This window comes from Boleophthalmus pectinirostris, unplaced genomic scaffold (genome assembly GCF_026225935.1).
Source record: "Boleophthalmus pectinirostris isolate CB_2022bp ecotype Guang Dong unplaced genomic scaffold, ASM2622593v1 HiC_scaffold_4, whole genome shotgun sequence".
Taxonomy (NCBI): domain Eukaryota; kingdom Metazoa; phylum Chordata; class Actinopteri; order Gobiiformes; family Gobiidae; genus Boleophthalmus; species Boleophthalmus pectinirostris.
This window is the reverse complement of record NW_026571353.1, coordinates 11,217,960-11,233,935: the sequence shown is the minus strand read 5'-3', so window position 1 is coordinate 11,233,935 and position 15,976 is coordinate 11,217,960. Positions and strand designations below refer to the sequence as shown.

At 36.3% G+C, this 15,976-nt stretch overlaps 2 protein-coding genes across 5 annotated transcripts in view; both read left to right on the top strand.

Annotated features, from left to right (window-relative positions):
* si:dkey-91m11.5 (PH_BCR_vertebrate and RhoGAP_Bcr domain-containing protein) overlaps positions 1–11,441 on the top strand; it is a 37,425-nt gene extending 25,984 nt beyond the window's left edge. For both annotated transcript variants that reach the window (XM_055161806.1, XM_020928305.2), the window contains 15 exons: positions 739–860; positions 1,759–1,924; positions 2,701–2,820; positions 3,037–3,112; positions 3,188–3,292; positions 3,372–3,446; positions 4,441–4,538; positions 4,662–4,793; positions 7,174–7,233; positions 7,306–7,415; positions 7,902–8,041; positions 8,793–8,927; positions 9,014–9,119; positions 9,521–9,677; positions 10,117–11,441. In XM_055161806.1, coding sequence (XP_055017781.1) covers positions 739–860; positions 1,759–1,924; positions 2,701–2,820; positions 3,037–3,112; positions 3,188–3,292; positions 3,372–3,446; positions 4,441–4,538; positions 4,662–4,793; positions 7,174–7,233; positions 7,306–7,415; positions 7,902–8,041; positions 8,793–8,927; positions 9,014–9,119; positions 9,521–9,677; positions 10,117–10,206 — 1,692 coding nt within the window. In that variant the 3' untranslated portion in view covers positions 10,207–11,441. The remainder of the gene's footprint in view (positions 1–738; positions 861–1,758; positions 1,925–2,700; positions 2,821–3,036; positions 3,113–3,187; positions 3,293–3,371; positions 3,447–4,440; positions 4,539–4,661; positions 4,794–7,173; positions 7,234–7,305; positions 7,416–7,901; positions 8,042–8,792; positions 8,928–9,013; positions 9,120–9,520; positions 9,678–10,116) is intronic.
* A 683-nt stretch (positions 11,442–12,124) lies between these two features.
* Positions 12,125–15,976, top strand: part of specc1la (sperm antigen with calponin homology and coiled-coil domains 1-like a) — a 29,514-nt gene continuing 25,662 nt past the window's right edge. For all 3 annotated transcript variants that reach the window (XM_055161673.1, XM_055161672.1, XM_055161671.1), the window contains exon 1: positions 12,125–12,290. The gene's annotated coding sequence lies outside the window, so the exon portion shown is untranslated. The remainder of the gene's footprint in view (positions 12,291–15,976) is intronic.

The following is a 15,976-nucleotide window of genomic DNA, read 5'->3' as shown; positions in this document are numbered from 1 at the left end:
TCGGATGGGCAGAATAAGACAGATGAGATATAACAGCTGCTGTGGCACTTGTGACTATCTCTAAACAGAAGCAAAAACTGGACTTTTTATGACAAGGAAAATAATATCAATATAGGGTCCATGAAAATTACAAAAGTTTGCTGGCCCCTACCTGTTAACTTGCTTGATTACGTTTTACAATGAAGACATGGCCTCAGGTAGGATGTTACAGTAGACAAGCACAGGAATGTCTACTCTAGAATTCTATCCCACCTTTCTCGTGTCTCTATAAACTACAGCAGTCCAGAGGTCAAAGGTCAAATGGAAACATGGGAAGCAGCAGGAAGAGTCTGTGGCTCTGTTCGGTCAATGTCAGGTTAGAGTGACCAGAGATTGTAGCATGAAAACAAACGGTTGGACTGATAAAACTGGCAGCTGCAACATATCACTGTTATTGTGTTGATAGCAATGGGTTGAAGAGGATACAGTAACTCCCAAATGGTGGGTTAAGAAGACTTGGGGACAACAAAATTGACTGAATATTGTGTTATTATTACAATATAATAAAATCTGAATGTTATAATGGACAGTCACTCGTCACCATTTTAGAGTATACATAGTTCAAAGTAAGTTGTTTTGTAATGAGTTAATGATGAACAACAGAGAACAGTAGCAGAAAGCATTATTGGGAAATATTAATAATTAATAATTAAACTAAAGAAAACTAAATATTATAAATTGTGTTTTGTTATATTCCAGCACAGACAGCTGTTGAGGGACCGCTTCATGGTGGAGCTGGTAGAGGGCTCTAGGAAGCTTCGTCATGTATTCTTGTTCACTGACCTCTTGCTCTGCACCAAACTGAAGAAGCAGGCTTTGGGGTGAGTCATGTTATCAACTGACCAATCACAGAGAGGTATTTACACACAGGGGATCATAGGTCAGACGAGACCCTGAGTATTTAATCAGTTCACCTTTACCTTTTATAAAAACAATCGTACACATTGTATAGGTAATTAATACTATTATATTCAAGTCACGTGCACAGTGTCAGTAGTAGTGTCGTAGTAGAAGTGTTCATTGCTAAAGGAAGGATGTTAAAACAAAGACACTGGAAGCCATTGTTGGAGAGAATGTTTTAGTTTGATGTCTCAATTTCTATAGAAAAATCTTACTCTTTTAGTTTTGTGGGGTTTGGGAAGGTTTTGTTTTGTTTTGTTTGGATTTTTGGTATGTAAAATATTAAAATTGGAGAAGAAAAAAAAAATGTGCATGATAAAATGACCTTGTCCTCAATCCGGATGAAATTGCTAATTCCCATTGTAACAGAGGAATAAGGTTAGCACTGAAACATCGGCAATGGCTTCTTAAAATAAATAGAGAATGAAGAGGGTTCCCACACAACTATAATTTTACCCTTGATGATGTTCTCATATTTGTTTGTATACTTAGACTCCCACAAGAATGTCAGTAGTAGTTAGCACTGTATATAACTGCAAGACTAATGTAATTAAAATCGCTATTTCAATGACTGCAATTAGCTAATCACATAGGTATTATCCTGTCTCCATGAGGTCTTATTCTCTACTGTAAAACATGATAACCCAGTTGTTTGGATTTTTACAAACATCCATGTAGTTCTCAAATGCTTATGCAGTCTTTGAAACATTTCATATTGAATTTTACAAAAACAAATCTAATGGTAATCCAAGTTCTTATTAGGAGATGTATTAGTGATGTTGACATTCTATTCAGTATTTTTTATCATTCCTTACCCAGGAAGGGGCAGCAGTACGATTGTAAGTGGTACATCCCATTGGCCGACCTCACATTTCAGACTCTAGAGGACTGTGAGTCAACACCCATCCCTTTGGTTCAGGACGAGGAAATTGACGCTATGAAAATCAAAATCTCCCAAATCAAGAATGACATCCAGCGAGAAAAGGTAAACACAACAGAAACAGGAACTAAAAATATCATGTGACACTTGTGTGATGCGGATGTTTGTCTAGACACCATTTGAGTAATCCTGGCCAGAGATGGAAAGATTACCTGAAATATCTATGTAATTGGTTGTTAAAAATGCTGTTCTCATGTGATATTACTGTTAAATTACTATTTAGCCCCTGACCAATTAAATGGGGTGTATTCAAATGCCTTCATCTCTGGATAAGACTGAATTCCTTTTGACTAATGAAATATCATTCATTCATTTGTATCAATATACAGTTGCATTAGATTACACCTGATTTCATTATTGTGAAAGATGTTTTAAAAATCAGATTACATACATACAAATTATATTTTAAAGGTGCACTATGGACTTTTTGGTTGGGGGTCCATCACATGCTTGTTTCTATAGATACATCATTGCTCTGCTTGGAATGTTCCATAGTATAACATTAAACAGTTCTACTTTACATTTATGTGTTTTTATAGCTCAGAAATACCTAGAAAAACAAGCATTCTGAGTGTGAGCGGGGTCGCCTCTCCACAGATCTGACCTGTAACTTGATCTGGTTTGGTCTTCATTAAGATAGAAAGGTTTAATACCATTCTGTGAAACATTCCAGACAAAGCAATAAATGGAGAAAAGGATTTGATTGACCCACCACAAAAGTTACACAGTATCCCTTTAAGAACTATAGCTGCCCTAAATTGTGGATACGGATTTTTTTTTTCTTCCATCTGATTTCACCTTTACTATTGTTTTGATTACAGAGAACAACGAAAGCCCCCAAAGTGCTGGAACGATTGAAGAAGAAGCTGTCTGAGCAGGAGTCCATGCTGCTGCTGATGTCCCCCAACATAGCATTCAGAGTGGCCAACAGGAATGGCAAGGTGGGTCCCTGATGTTTTCAATTTTATATATATTTATTGATATAATAATACAGTATATCAACTCAAGATGAACTTTATTTGAGCTTTGAATTTCAATGATTATGAAAGCGGCTTACAATAGTTGGGTATTTGTCCCACAAGTGAGTTGTGCATCTACCGCCATCTGCTGGTTATAATAACAACTTACTCACCAAAAAATTTTTATTGTCTTTTCAGGGTTTCACATTTCTCATCTCTTCTGATTATGAGAGAGCCGAGTGGAGAGAAATCATTCGAGAACAACAGAAAAAATGTGGGTGAATCTTTGGATATATTTGTCACAATCTGGTGAAAGTTTGATCTAAAACTTGACTGTTGTGTCCTGTAGGTTTTAAAAGCTTCTCTCTAACTTCTCTGGAGCTGCAAATGCTCACTAACTCCTGTGTTAAACTCCAGACAGTGCACACAGTACCAATGACAATGAGCAAAGAAGGTACATTTTGACCTTTTAATCAACAAAATTACATAACTACGAACTATAATATATATTTTTTCTTACTTCTTATTTAAAGATGATGAGTCTTCGGGTTTGTATGGCTTCCTAAATGTCATCGTCCACTCGGCATCAGGCCTCAAACAGAGTCTAAGTAAGTAATATTTAAACATAATGCAATCTATGAAATACAATAAATACAATGCATATGTACTTCCATAACAATCAGTTCTATCATCAAGGTTAAACTAAAATTAACACAATAAATATCAATACTCAGTTCCTTCTTTTAAAATGCAAAAGAATTCCAAACCATTTTCTCTGTGTACAAACTATAACCTGAGAGTTTCACAAATCCAGTGCAAATTATAAAATGAACGGGTTTACTGGATTAGGCAATACAAAAATAAATCAATATTGTACACAAAATAAACCAGCAGCAAACCAAGGATGATAAATATTATGTTCTTTGTGATACAGACATCAAACATTTGTCCAGATGCCCTTCCTTTCAAATAGACACATATGTACTGCCATAGTCAAATTTGCGATCATAATACAATAGCAGTTCAGTGTGAAGCTATATTGTTAAGCATATCCCTGGACAGGTGGCACGTGTTTTAGCCTCTATCTCTGTCTCTGTCTTTGTCCCTCTCGGTCCCTCTGTCCCTCTCTCTCTTTCGTCATCTGGGAGGGCAGCTGCTGCAGAGGGATTAGCCGGGAACACTGCGTACAAGCCACCTCAAATATGTCTTATCCAGCTCACCACACACTGGAAGCCTGCGGTTTCACTTTCTACCAGACTAACAATGGCATCATTCAATACTAGACTTAGACTTAGACTATGCTGTGGGTGTGGTAGTAGAAAGGGTGGATCTCAAAGAACACTATGAGCAAATGAAAAACTACTTTACTACTACTTTGAATGCAAGTGTTCAGTGGATTATAACATATGAAAGAATAACCCTTGCATTGTCCTGTTATTAAAAACATTGGGGTCTGTTGGACACGTTGCATACAACACAACAGTAAGAAGGACATCTGACTTAAAATTATTATCCCAAATAATAATATTCCAAATATTTGAGTGGCTGGGGGAAGTTGATATAAAAATTACAACAATGTCTGATCTTCATCCTTTGTTGTAGACCTGTACTGTTCTCTGGAGGTGGATTCATTTGGATATTTTGTGAACAAGGCCAAGACACGAGTGCACCGGGACTCAACTGAACCAAACTGGAACGAGGTGCACAACTTTATACTACTGTTTCTTTCTTTCTTTTATTTGTGTTTTTAGTAAAAACAGTATTAGCATAAACATAAAATAATACAAAATAGATATGTCTTAATAATTATGTTTGTTTAATAGGAGTTTGAGATCGAACTGGAAGGTTCCCAGACTCTGAGGCTGCTCTGTTATGAGAAATGTGGCACTAAATCAAAATTGGGCAAAGAAGATGCAGAACTCACAGAGAGAATCATTGCCAAAGGTCAAATCAAGGTAGGTTTGTCTAAAGGTCAAAGCAGGACGTCCAGGGCGCAAATCGGTGTAGGATCGCCACTGGTCACCTGGGATTTCATTTTCACTGGACTGTATAGAAACATTCACTTGTCTCTTAGAATAAAAAGGGATTTTGAGACTTTATCAAGTTGTCAGTAGATAGGTGGCACTGTAAGGGAGAATAATCACCTTTAATTAGTTGATTAAATGCATATATAACCAAATATAAACTAAAATAACATTCCCATGATAGGCAAACCTACATAAGTAATTGGTAATAAACAATAATATAGGAAATTGCATAGCTCATCTTTAAATATTCTCGGATTAACATTTAAATGCTGCTGAACAATGCCATTATGTGCTATGGAGTTTTAGGTTAATCCTGGCCCGTAGCATGTTTTCATCAGAGCCTTCATCTGATACAGTTTCATTGGGTCCAGACTGAGGTCTCACCTTTATCTTGTGACAGAGCAGGATTAGGACCTGGACTTGGACTAAAAGTGGCCCTTGGCGGTGGCCCCAAACCGTGACACATTTCAGATCTGCTTTGAGCCGGAGTGAAGAGATTTCCCAGACAGACAGGTGGCAGAGAACGAAAAGCTGTAGAGAGCATCCAAAAGTTTTTTTCACTAATGGTCATATTTTGCAAGATTTTATTCATGTTTTTATGCATCCTCACAGAAATATGTCATAAGTTTTATTTTATGCATATTTCAGTAATCCTGCTTATTTAGTCCATTTCAGCTTTCAAAGGTCAAAACACAAAAACAAAAAAGTGTTTTTAGCCAATTTTTAGAGGTCTCTTGTACAAAAACTCTACCCAAAATTTTCTTTAAAAATTGCATAATTGGTAATTGATAACCTTCTGTATTTTAGCCAGTAGATTTGCAGTTTGGATCTACTCTTAATTATGCAAATGGTTTCTTTTATATATAACCCACCTTAACACGTACTAAATCTGAATAAAGGAGAGCTCAATATAGGCCCAAGTAAACATAAGTAATAGTATAATTTTAGACACGCACAGTTTCTAACCCAGTAGTCTCACTTGGCCTTGGATGACCCTTCATTTAAGTCACAGGCTGCACCTCCTCTTTTCCTGGCTCCAAACCGTGACAAGTGTGAGCACACTGTAAGGAGGGTAGGAGGGGATTCACCGCTTAATCCTAAAATCCATTTGGGACACAACAGACAACAAGCAACATGGTCCTCCGGCTTTGTTCTGCCTTCAGTGGACGCTGAATTTATTTGAAGTTCAAAAATGGAAATATGCAACAGGGATATTATACATTTTTAAATGTTTTTGGAAGAAAGACATTTGTTTTTTTTATTTATATAAATTATTATTTCATTTGTAGCTTTTTTTTTTTGAAAATTTATTTAATTTGAACTTTTCAGAAGCTATAAAGGAGCATCGGTTTGTTGTAGATTGGTAAAGTTGAAGGTTGAATAAAAACAAGCTGGAGATTTTAAGGATGAGTGATTTTGGTCCAAATATTGAGGACAGTATGGACCAAGCCAAAATGGACCAAACCATTATGGACCAGGCCAATATGGACCAATCCAGTATGGACCAGGCCAGTATAGACCAGGCCAGTATAGACCAGGCCAGTATGGACCAGGCCAGTATAGACCAGGCCAGTATAGACCAGGCCAGTATAGACCAGGCCAGTATGGACCAGGCCAGTATGGACCAGGCCGATGGAGAGATGGAGCTGGAGAGGGACTTGATACAGAGGAAAAGCCCAAACACAGGAGCTCGATTGTGGGATAGAGTTAGAGGGACTCTCCTTAGACCCAAGGTAAAGAGAGGAGCTGTCAGTGTGTATCAAAGTACTGGCATCACATCAAATGCAATATAGATTACACAGAATATCTTTTGGGTAAAATAAGATTAAAAATAAAATAGGATCTGGATAATTTTTAATAACTTCATTTATGACAAATTACTGAGTATCTCCTCTGAAGAGTGTATAGTTATAGTAAACTTTTCAAAAACACTAAAATAAACAAAGTTTAAAATTAGAAGAATTGCTGCCACTTAAATTGTAAATAAAAGTATAGTAATGTAATTTGGATCAAGCAGTCTGTCTAACATCTATTTTTGTATTGTTTTGGGGTTTTTAAAGTTGTTTCACTGAACAAAGGATTATCTGAATGGGATTTCATGTTTTCTTTGGTAAAACAACAGCTGCCACATGGTACAAATCCAATATTATGATATTTTGACATGATGTACATAAATGTAGAGGTACGATTTGGAGATGGTGCCTTTTTTTAAAAACTATTTCATGATAATCAAATGTCACTGCAATCTTACTTACATACTGCCTTTCCAAAAAAATCTCCTAATAAATCGTTTCATTTCTATTTGTAGCTGGACCCACAGACTTTACAAAACAAAGACTGGCAAAGAACTGTTATTGCTATGAATGGGGTAAGTAATGCTTCCCTCACAAGTAACAGTTCATTGTGTAAAATGCTTAACTCTTTTAATGGATCCTTACAGATTGAGGTGAAGTTGTCAATGAAGTTCACTAGCCGAGAATTCAGCCTAAAGAGGATGCCTTCAAGGAAACAATCTGGAGTGTTTGGAGTCAAAATAAATGTGGTGACAAAGTATGAATTAAACATAAACTCTTTTAGAATTTTTACCTCTAATTGTTACTGGCTTGTTTGCAGTGGTGGAAGGTAACGAAATACAAAATCAAGCAGTCTTTTACTTCACCACCTTTGAGTCCATGTGTTTGTACTTTCTACTTCACTACATTTTAGACCTGGACTGAAAAGTAAATTGCACTTTTGTTTATGGTTTGAGACCTGATAAAAAGGCTGAGACTTATTTTTAGCACATTTGATGCGAGTTAATGTTCTAATTTTGTGCAAAACAAATACACAAAAAATTTAAGAAATCAACTGGATCACTTAAAATAAGCTATTTCTTAATCAAAATAATCAAAATAATTTTCCAGAAATAGCTGCAAAATACTTAAGTACATTTTTTCATGTGATGCTTTTAATTGAGTAACCTTTTGTACCTGTATCTGTATTTTTACTTAAGTAACAAAATTGAGTACTTCATCCACTACTGCTTGTTTCTGTCAGGAGAGAGCGATCGAAGGTTCCCCTGATCGTGCGGCAGTGTGTGGAGGAGATCGAGCGGAGAGGGATGGAGGAAGTGGGGATCTACAGAGTTTCTGGAGTCGCAACAGACATACAATCACTGAAAGCTGCATTTGACACAAGTATGTTCTTGTTTTACAATGACACATCCACAACACAAGTTTGTTAATGATGGGGATTAGACAAGATCTTGCACGATGGATTTGTCACAAGTTCGTGCACACAGGTGAAAAAGGGTTGGACTAAAAATGATAATTTATACTTATTGACATACCTGTAGTTTCAAAAAATAGTTTTTAAAATGACAGCAAAAAATATTACAAAAAATAAATCAGCAATTATGAGGTCAAAATTGTGAACCCATCAAGTTGGTCAAGTGTTGTGTTATCTTGCTTCATGAATTGCATTAATACTGAAGGTGCATTGTGTAACTTTTCTAGTGGAGAGTCCGTCAAATGCTTGTCTCCATAGAGTTCCATTAGATGAAACCAAACCAAGTTACAGATCTGTGGAGAGGCAACTCCACTCAATTTCCACTCCGTGAGAATGCCGAAGAACTGTTTAATGTCATTCAGTGGAACATACCAGGCAGAACAATGAAATATCTGTAGAAACAAGCCTGCGATGGACCCCCAAAAGTTACACAGTGCATCTTTAACATTGCATTAGCATGAAGTAGAACTGAAAGTGGTGGTAACTGAACAAGCTATAGCACACATTCTCAAGTGAGAAATGAAAATACTTTATCTACCATTATGTCCTAAATTTTCTTAGTGATCACTGTTCATATTTAGCTCATTTATTGGAGGGCTTGGTTTTTTGATGTCTTTTAATTATGGTATTTCTGTTGACATTATTACTTTTTCTCTGTAGATAATAAGGATGTGTCTTTGATGATGAGCGACATGGACGTCAATGCCATCGCTGGGACTCTCAAGTTGTATTTTCGTGAACTGCCCGAGCCTCTTTTCACTGACGAGCTCTACCCAAACTTTGCTGGAGGCATTGGTCAGTGATATATATCTTATTTTAAAATTGTGTGGAAGTTGATATACTTATTTCATTTATTTATTCGTTTTTATTTTTTCATGTAGCTCTTTCAGACAGTGTTGCCAAGGAAAGCTGCATGTTGAACTTACTGCTGTCTCTACCTGAACCCAACCTGGTCACTTTTCTCTTCATACTCGACCATTTAAAAAGGTAAAAGTAAAATATAAAATATATCAATATCCATTTTCCTATTTGTAGTACAGACATATTCATTTACCTTATAAACAATGACAAAATAGTGTGTGTGTGTTTTTTTACCTACTGTACCTATAATAAGTGTAAAAAATGAATCCCCTTTCACTATATAAATGTGTCACAAAGCATGTAGACTTAGACTTAGGCAAACTTTATTGATCTACATGGGAATTTATATGGACACAGTAGCTCACAGAATATTGTAACAACAAAGAGAAACATATGAATGGATTTGATAATAACAAAAAGAAACATGAATGGAGTTATAATGTAATGTAAAGCAATGTATATGTCAGATGAAAAAGATTATTAATAATTATAGTGAATTATAGTCAACTGTTTTCTCACATTTGTAGGATTGCTGAAAATGAGAGCATTAACAAGATGTCATTGCACAACCTGGCTACAGTTTTTGGTCCTACTTTGCTTCGGCCATCTGAGAAAGACCGTAAATCCAATAGCTCCCAGCCCATCTCCATGAATGATTGCTGGTCTTTGGAAGTCATGGCTCAGGTACCAAAAATAAAGCATGTCCAACCTGGTTTTACAGTCAAATTCATATTGAAATAATTCACTTTCTGTTTAATCTTTAAAGTGGTTATTGTTTGTAAGTAGTGTGATAGATAAAGCAATATACTACTGTAATCAGAACATATTCCATCATTCCCTGATTACCATATTATCTGCTATGGACATTGACTATGTCTTTGTGTTCAGCTCTTAACAGCAATTTTGTTATTAAGGATTTGATTAGAAACATGAACCATGATGTATTCTGGCTCTATTTTTAAATTATTAGAGCCCCATTACTGAATGATTAGATAAAAAAAAAAAACAAGACACTATACAGTATGAATATCCATGTTATTTTTCAGATTACACACATTTATAATATGGATAAATCACTGCTTGTTTTATTGATATTTTAATAGAAAACCATGTGTCTTACCAGGTTCAAGTGCTGCTGTATTTTCTGCAACTTGAGAGCATCCCAACTCCGGACAGCAAACGCCAGAGCCTTCTCTTCTCCACTGAAGTATAACAGAGAAAGTCATTTTTCCTACGATTAGCCTCGAATGTTACTGAGCTGCTGCTGGTTTACCATGAAGTTTCATTATATGTCCAGCAGAGGGAGGCAATGACATACTTTTAGTTTTGATTGGCCATCGTGTCTTTTTCTTTTTTGTTAGTTCAGTAATCTATTCTTAATCATTCCTGTTTTTATTTAAACACTTTTCTTTAAAACGTACCTTGTTCTGTCACTGTGCACATCTCTCCAAACAATGGAGGTTTGCCATTTTGCTGGTTAAGATTCTATTTTTTTCATTTTTGATGTTGAGTGAATGATTGCTTGTTGTTTTTATGGTTTGGTAAAAGCTGTGCCAATGGTTCCCTGCTGATGACCAATAGATCATTTCATTTAATCTTATGTTTACAATCTTTTAAGTTTATAAAGTGACTGAATTGTTGTAGAAGTCACTTAACATGCAGGCATGTTGAACTAAACTTTTTAACTGTTATATAATTGTGCATATGTTATTTTCCTAATTTGGTTTAGGCCAAAGAGGCTGGAGCTCCTAATAATCTGTCAATATACTGAGACAATGCCCACTGTAACATGTTTTCAGTACATTTATATTATTTTAATAATTATATATACATGTGGCCCACTGTGTTTGAATACAAAAGCTGTGGAAAGTCAGCCTTTTCCTGGGTTACAGAAATTTAAGGACCAATATAAGGGTAAAATCCCAGTGTAGATTGTTGACAAATACTTTGAAGTCTTTGATATTATGGTATTGTCCTATCACAAAATTATTCCTAGACATACAATATTATCAAATATTTTTGTTACGTAAAGCTTCTTTGTAAAGGCTTTTTTTCTTTTCTTTTTTCTCCATGACAGCGCATTAGAGAGCCTATGGTCAATATCTATGCTGTTGAAGTCATGTCTATCATTATTTTTTATTTTTTCCATTCCCTTGTATCAGTGTTACATGTACATTCCTCGAATAATATTGAAACCCTAGTACATGAACTCTGCTGTAAAAATGGAGAGATTAGTCTTATTTACAAACTGTTCCTCACTGGACTTAAAGAGCCATATCCGATGTTAGCTGGTTAGTACTGCATTTATCTTCCACAGTCTCGGTATTAGGGTAAACCTCTGTGAAAGCACATGTCACTACAAATATTCAACTTTTATTATCTGTTCAAAAGCAATAACTGTACGATCAATGTATATGTAAACGTGTAAATAAATAAGGTTATAATATAGTTTATCTGTGATTTTAATCAGTTTTAAGTTGTTTTGCATCTGTACTTCATAAACATATTTTTCGTCCGACGAAGCATTTTGGGGAGGTCAGTTAAAATAACAAATACGATTTACGATACGAATACGATACGATACAATATGATAAGAATTGAGCGATTCATGACTCAAAGAGCAAATTCAATGCAATGATCTAGCTTTATCTTTTGAAGTCTTATTTAAAGGGGCACTGAGTAACTTTTCTAGTGAAGGGTCAGCCTTTTGATTCTCTCCATGGAAATGCCATTGCTTTGCCTGAAATGTTAAACTAAAAGTTATGTACCAGTTCAGGCCAGATCTGTGGTGAGGAGCCTTCTCACAATAAGAATGCATGTTTTCCAAGGTATTTTAGAGCAATATTTAAAAAAAAAAGAGGGCAAGTATAATGTCATGCTGTGGAACATTCCAGGTCAACATTTCATGAACAGAAGCAGGTTGCAACTCCCCATCAGAAAAGTTACATAGGATTTATTCTTCATCAGATGCATGAATAGTTCATTTACAGTGTATGCTACTATGTTGGATAAATATCTGGGCAAGAACTTTGAGTAAACATCTAGGAGGTAGTAGCTGACTGTACGGAGGGCCTTGTGTGGGCACTAGTGAGTGATGCTGAGGTGATGCAAACTCAGAGGAGGCTGGCTTTCACTGAGCACAGTCGCTCATTCTGCAGCTGCCAACTCCACGGATCCCCCAGCCCAAACCAATGCTGCCTTCTCCGCGATCAACTGCAGAGAACACGCCCTTATCCACTACCGATGACGGGTTACTTGAAAAATAACCTCAAAGGAAGATAAATGGAGGGAATCGAGGTAGGACAATGTTAAAACGACTTGACAAAGCTCTGTGTTTTGCCGGTGATGCTAATGCTAAAAGACTGCGTTAGCAAGTTTAGCATTATCGAATCGTAATGACAGCTGTAGTAGTTAAACACACGAGGAAAACAAGCATATAACCAAAGTGACACTTTCGGATTTAATGTGGTAATATAATTTTAACTCGTTTATTGTAGAGTAGAGCGCAATAACTAATTTAACATTGCATTTTTTTACTACGAAGTAAATTTAACAAATGTGAAACATGTCCACCGGAAACTCCCTTTCAGAATTTTATTTTGACCTCAATTTCATATTATTTGAATGATATTTTAAAAACAGGCCGAGCGACTACAAACCTTTTTAATTGTGAATAGGTAAAATACATGCGTTTTTGCAAATTTTGGATACAAATTCAATACTTTTTCTTGTCTTTAAAATTATTTGCGCACTTTATTGTGAAAAGGATTTGCCAAACCGGAAATATGTTGGTTGACATCCAGCTAGGGGAAATGCTAACTAGCTTCGTTTATGATAGTTTAGCCTCAAATTGCCATATATGTTCGAAACAGGCTTCTAACCACAATATAGAATTTGTATGTTTTTAAGAAAGTACGTATTATAAATGTAAATAAAGTTGGGTACGTTTTATGTTTAATGTTGGCCGTACTATTGCTTTGTAGGTGTAGCCCCCAGAACAATGCATCACCATTCACCACCCCCCTTAAAGTCAACACTGTTTTTGTTGTCAGTCGTCTGTCATTGTCATTTTGCGTGCCCCAGAGAATCTGCTATGTATGCCTAAATCAGATTCCTGTCTTTTCTCTCTTAATCTCAAGTCTTTCTCGTCCTAAATATTTTAAATCAAAGGTAACCAGAGATGTGCAGAGATTTCCCAGGACTAATGATTGATGTCTGGAATGTACTGCCAAAACAAATTCCATGTCAGCTTGTATCCCAGGACCTCGAGAGCTATTCCATACCCTTGGAGTCATAATATTGGTCCTAATATCCAAAAGAGAATTTAACCTTGAACTATGTGTTTTTAACTTCTGCCTCACTTGGATATCAAGCATACTCTATAAAATAAAAACAGATACACATATAATGTATACACATATAAAACATATAAACATATATACACATATTTTAAGTATTTTGTGCTTACTTTTACTACAGTCTAGGGAGCTTGATTGCACTTCATTCATACTTACTTGCTCACATTTACAGGACACAACAGCAGTTCTCTTGTCTTAGGAATGAACTGCAGACCTTCAGGTTGGTGGGAGAATGTTCTAACCACTATCTGGTGACCATGGCTTTAAATTATCACTCAGAGTAATCAAGAACTTAATGATGATAATAGTCTATTGTAAAGTAATAAAAATTAAGCAATTATTAAATTGCCCTGCTGAAACAACTTGCCAGGAGCAGTGGGAGATTGCTGTGGTGGTTTACGTTGATGAGAGACCAGAGTACCTTGGAAAATCATTCAAATCCAGAAAGCCAAGACATAGGCCCCCGCAAGTAAGTTAAATTCTACTAGTAATATGTGAGTCCATAGTTTATTAGACCCGGCTGTCTCTCTGTTCGTTCAAAGATTGTCCTTGTGCTTACAGTCATGCTTTTACGGTATACAGTTGTTGTTTTTTTACTAGAGACGCCACAACAGGAAGCTGATGTTATGGCAAGGAAGTGCCTCCCAGCAGTTAAACCAAGAATGAGGAAGGCCAGCTTCAAGGGGCTATTTATGAAGACCCTCCTCCTAATTTTCCCAGAAGTAACTTGAAAAAAATCTTCAAGTTCTTTGGCAGCAGTTACTGTCTTTGTTCAGCTGTGTCTGTAATGAACACTGGACACATTTGTTCCTCTTGGATCTGGTCAGCCTTGGATCTGGTCCATTACATTCATCAGCAATGAAATCAAACCCCCATTTAATTTGAATTACAACAAGTGTTAGTCTCTCAGGCTCTGAAGCACTCGGATCTTTATTAGTAGGCAGTTAGCAGCCATGGACTTATTTGGGTATTTTTCTTGTTAATAGTTTTTAGTTACATGCCTTGGAACTGTTGTCATTAGTAATGGAGAAAAGGAACTTTAAAACCCTAACCCACCTAATTTACAATATGTGCAAGCAATGAGTGACTTAAGCTTTTTTGACAGTAACCTCAACTACAGGCAGATATGTCATCATGCATTAGACATGAAAGAAGACAGATGAGAGTACCCAAACTGATTGATTGATTGATTAAAATGTGAAACAGTATCTAAATTAATATTTGACAAAATCACATGCAACATTGGTAACCGTTTTGCTGACAGATTAGGACAATGTAAATGCTGTTAAAGGTAGAATTTGTAACTGTTCTGGATTGACCGCCCATTATATTCTTTTCTCTACGGAGGTGTTGCTTTGTCTGGAATGTTTCACAGTATGGTATTATTAAACCTTTCAATCTTGATAGAGATTGGGAGACCAAACCAGAGCAGATCTGTGAATCAGAATTAGGTAATAGAAACAGGTATTATATAGGTATTGAGCTATAAATAATTGAATAAATGTGAGGTAGAGCTGTTTAATGTCATACTGTGGAACATTCTGGGCAGAGCAGAGGCATATTCCTAGAAACAGGTGATGGACCCCCAGCCAAAATGTTACATACTGCACCTTTAAGTTATTCCATCTAAAAATGCCAAACAATACATGTAGATTAATTATTAACCTATTGATCCACCTATAATCTTGGTTCAAGCCAAAGACCACATGCACAAAATGATCACTGTCAAGAGTAAAATTTTGTAATCTAAACAACCTTGTTCATGCAGTTAGCTGTTCCACCTCTTACACCGCACTGAAATGGCATTGTGAGTTGACTTGCTATCTTCACTCAGAGCGTATACAGTGGGAAGAGTCAAATGGCTGACTCTGGCCTATTTAGCTGCTCTGTTGGTCTCTGGTCTATTCATCCCCTGTGAAAAGATGAGGGCTGAGCTAAAGCTGCTTCTGACATCTGCTTTGACGTTCAACTATTCACAACACTGGGGAGGATAAGGGCGCATGTGTCAGAAATGGATAAAAACACCCTTCACTTTTCTCCCATAGTGCAAATAAACTTGAGATTTACCAAGTTTGACCTACATGAGATGATCAGTGAATTCTCAGTGCTGTTTTGAAATTGGTTTAGTTCCTTTTAGTTTCCTTTCTGGTTCTTTATTCTGCTGCAGACCTGGATTAGTCTAGGTCAGGCCTTAATTAGTCCCCTGTCTACTGTGTTTTTCAACTTTTTGCTTCATATTAATTTAAAGATAGACCTGGCCAACAGAATTTCAACATTGTGCTTTCAAATAAGGTAAACCACCCCATGCCCCACTTCTGAGCCCTAACCTGCTTTTGGTAAACACTGTTTAGCGCCAGTAAATTGTGGTTATGCCATAATTACATAGTAGCTCAAATTGCCTTAAAATGAAGAGACTGTTTTGCCTTCTTTATAGGTTTTTCAAGGTGCCAGACTTAAGCGCTAAGCTAACACTACTCAAAGTCTTTATTATACTTTTCATTGTTTTTAGCTGAGATTCAGTTTTTGTCTTTGTATTTTGGTTCATTATAAGTCACAGGGCGTGGAATATTTTCAGATGTGGGCTGATCTCTTCCAGCATCTGTATCTCATTTGAAACCTTGAATC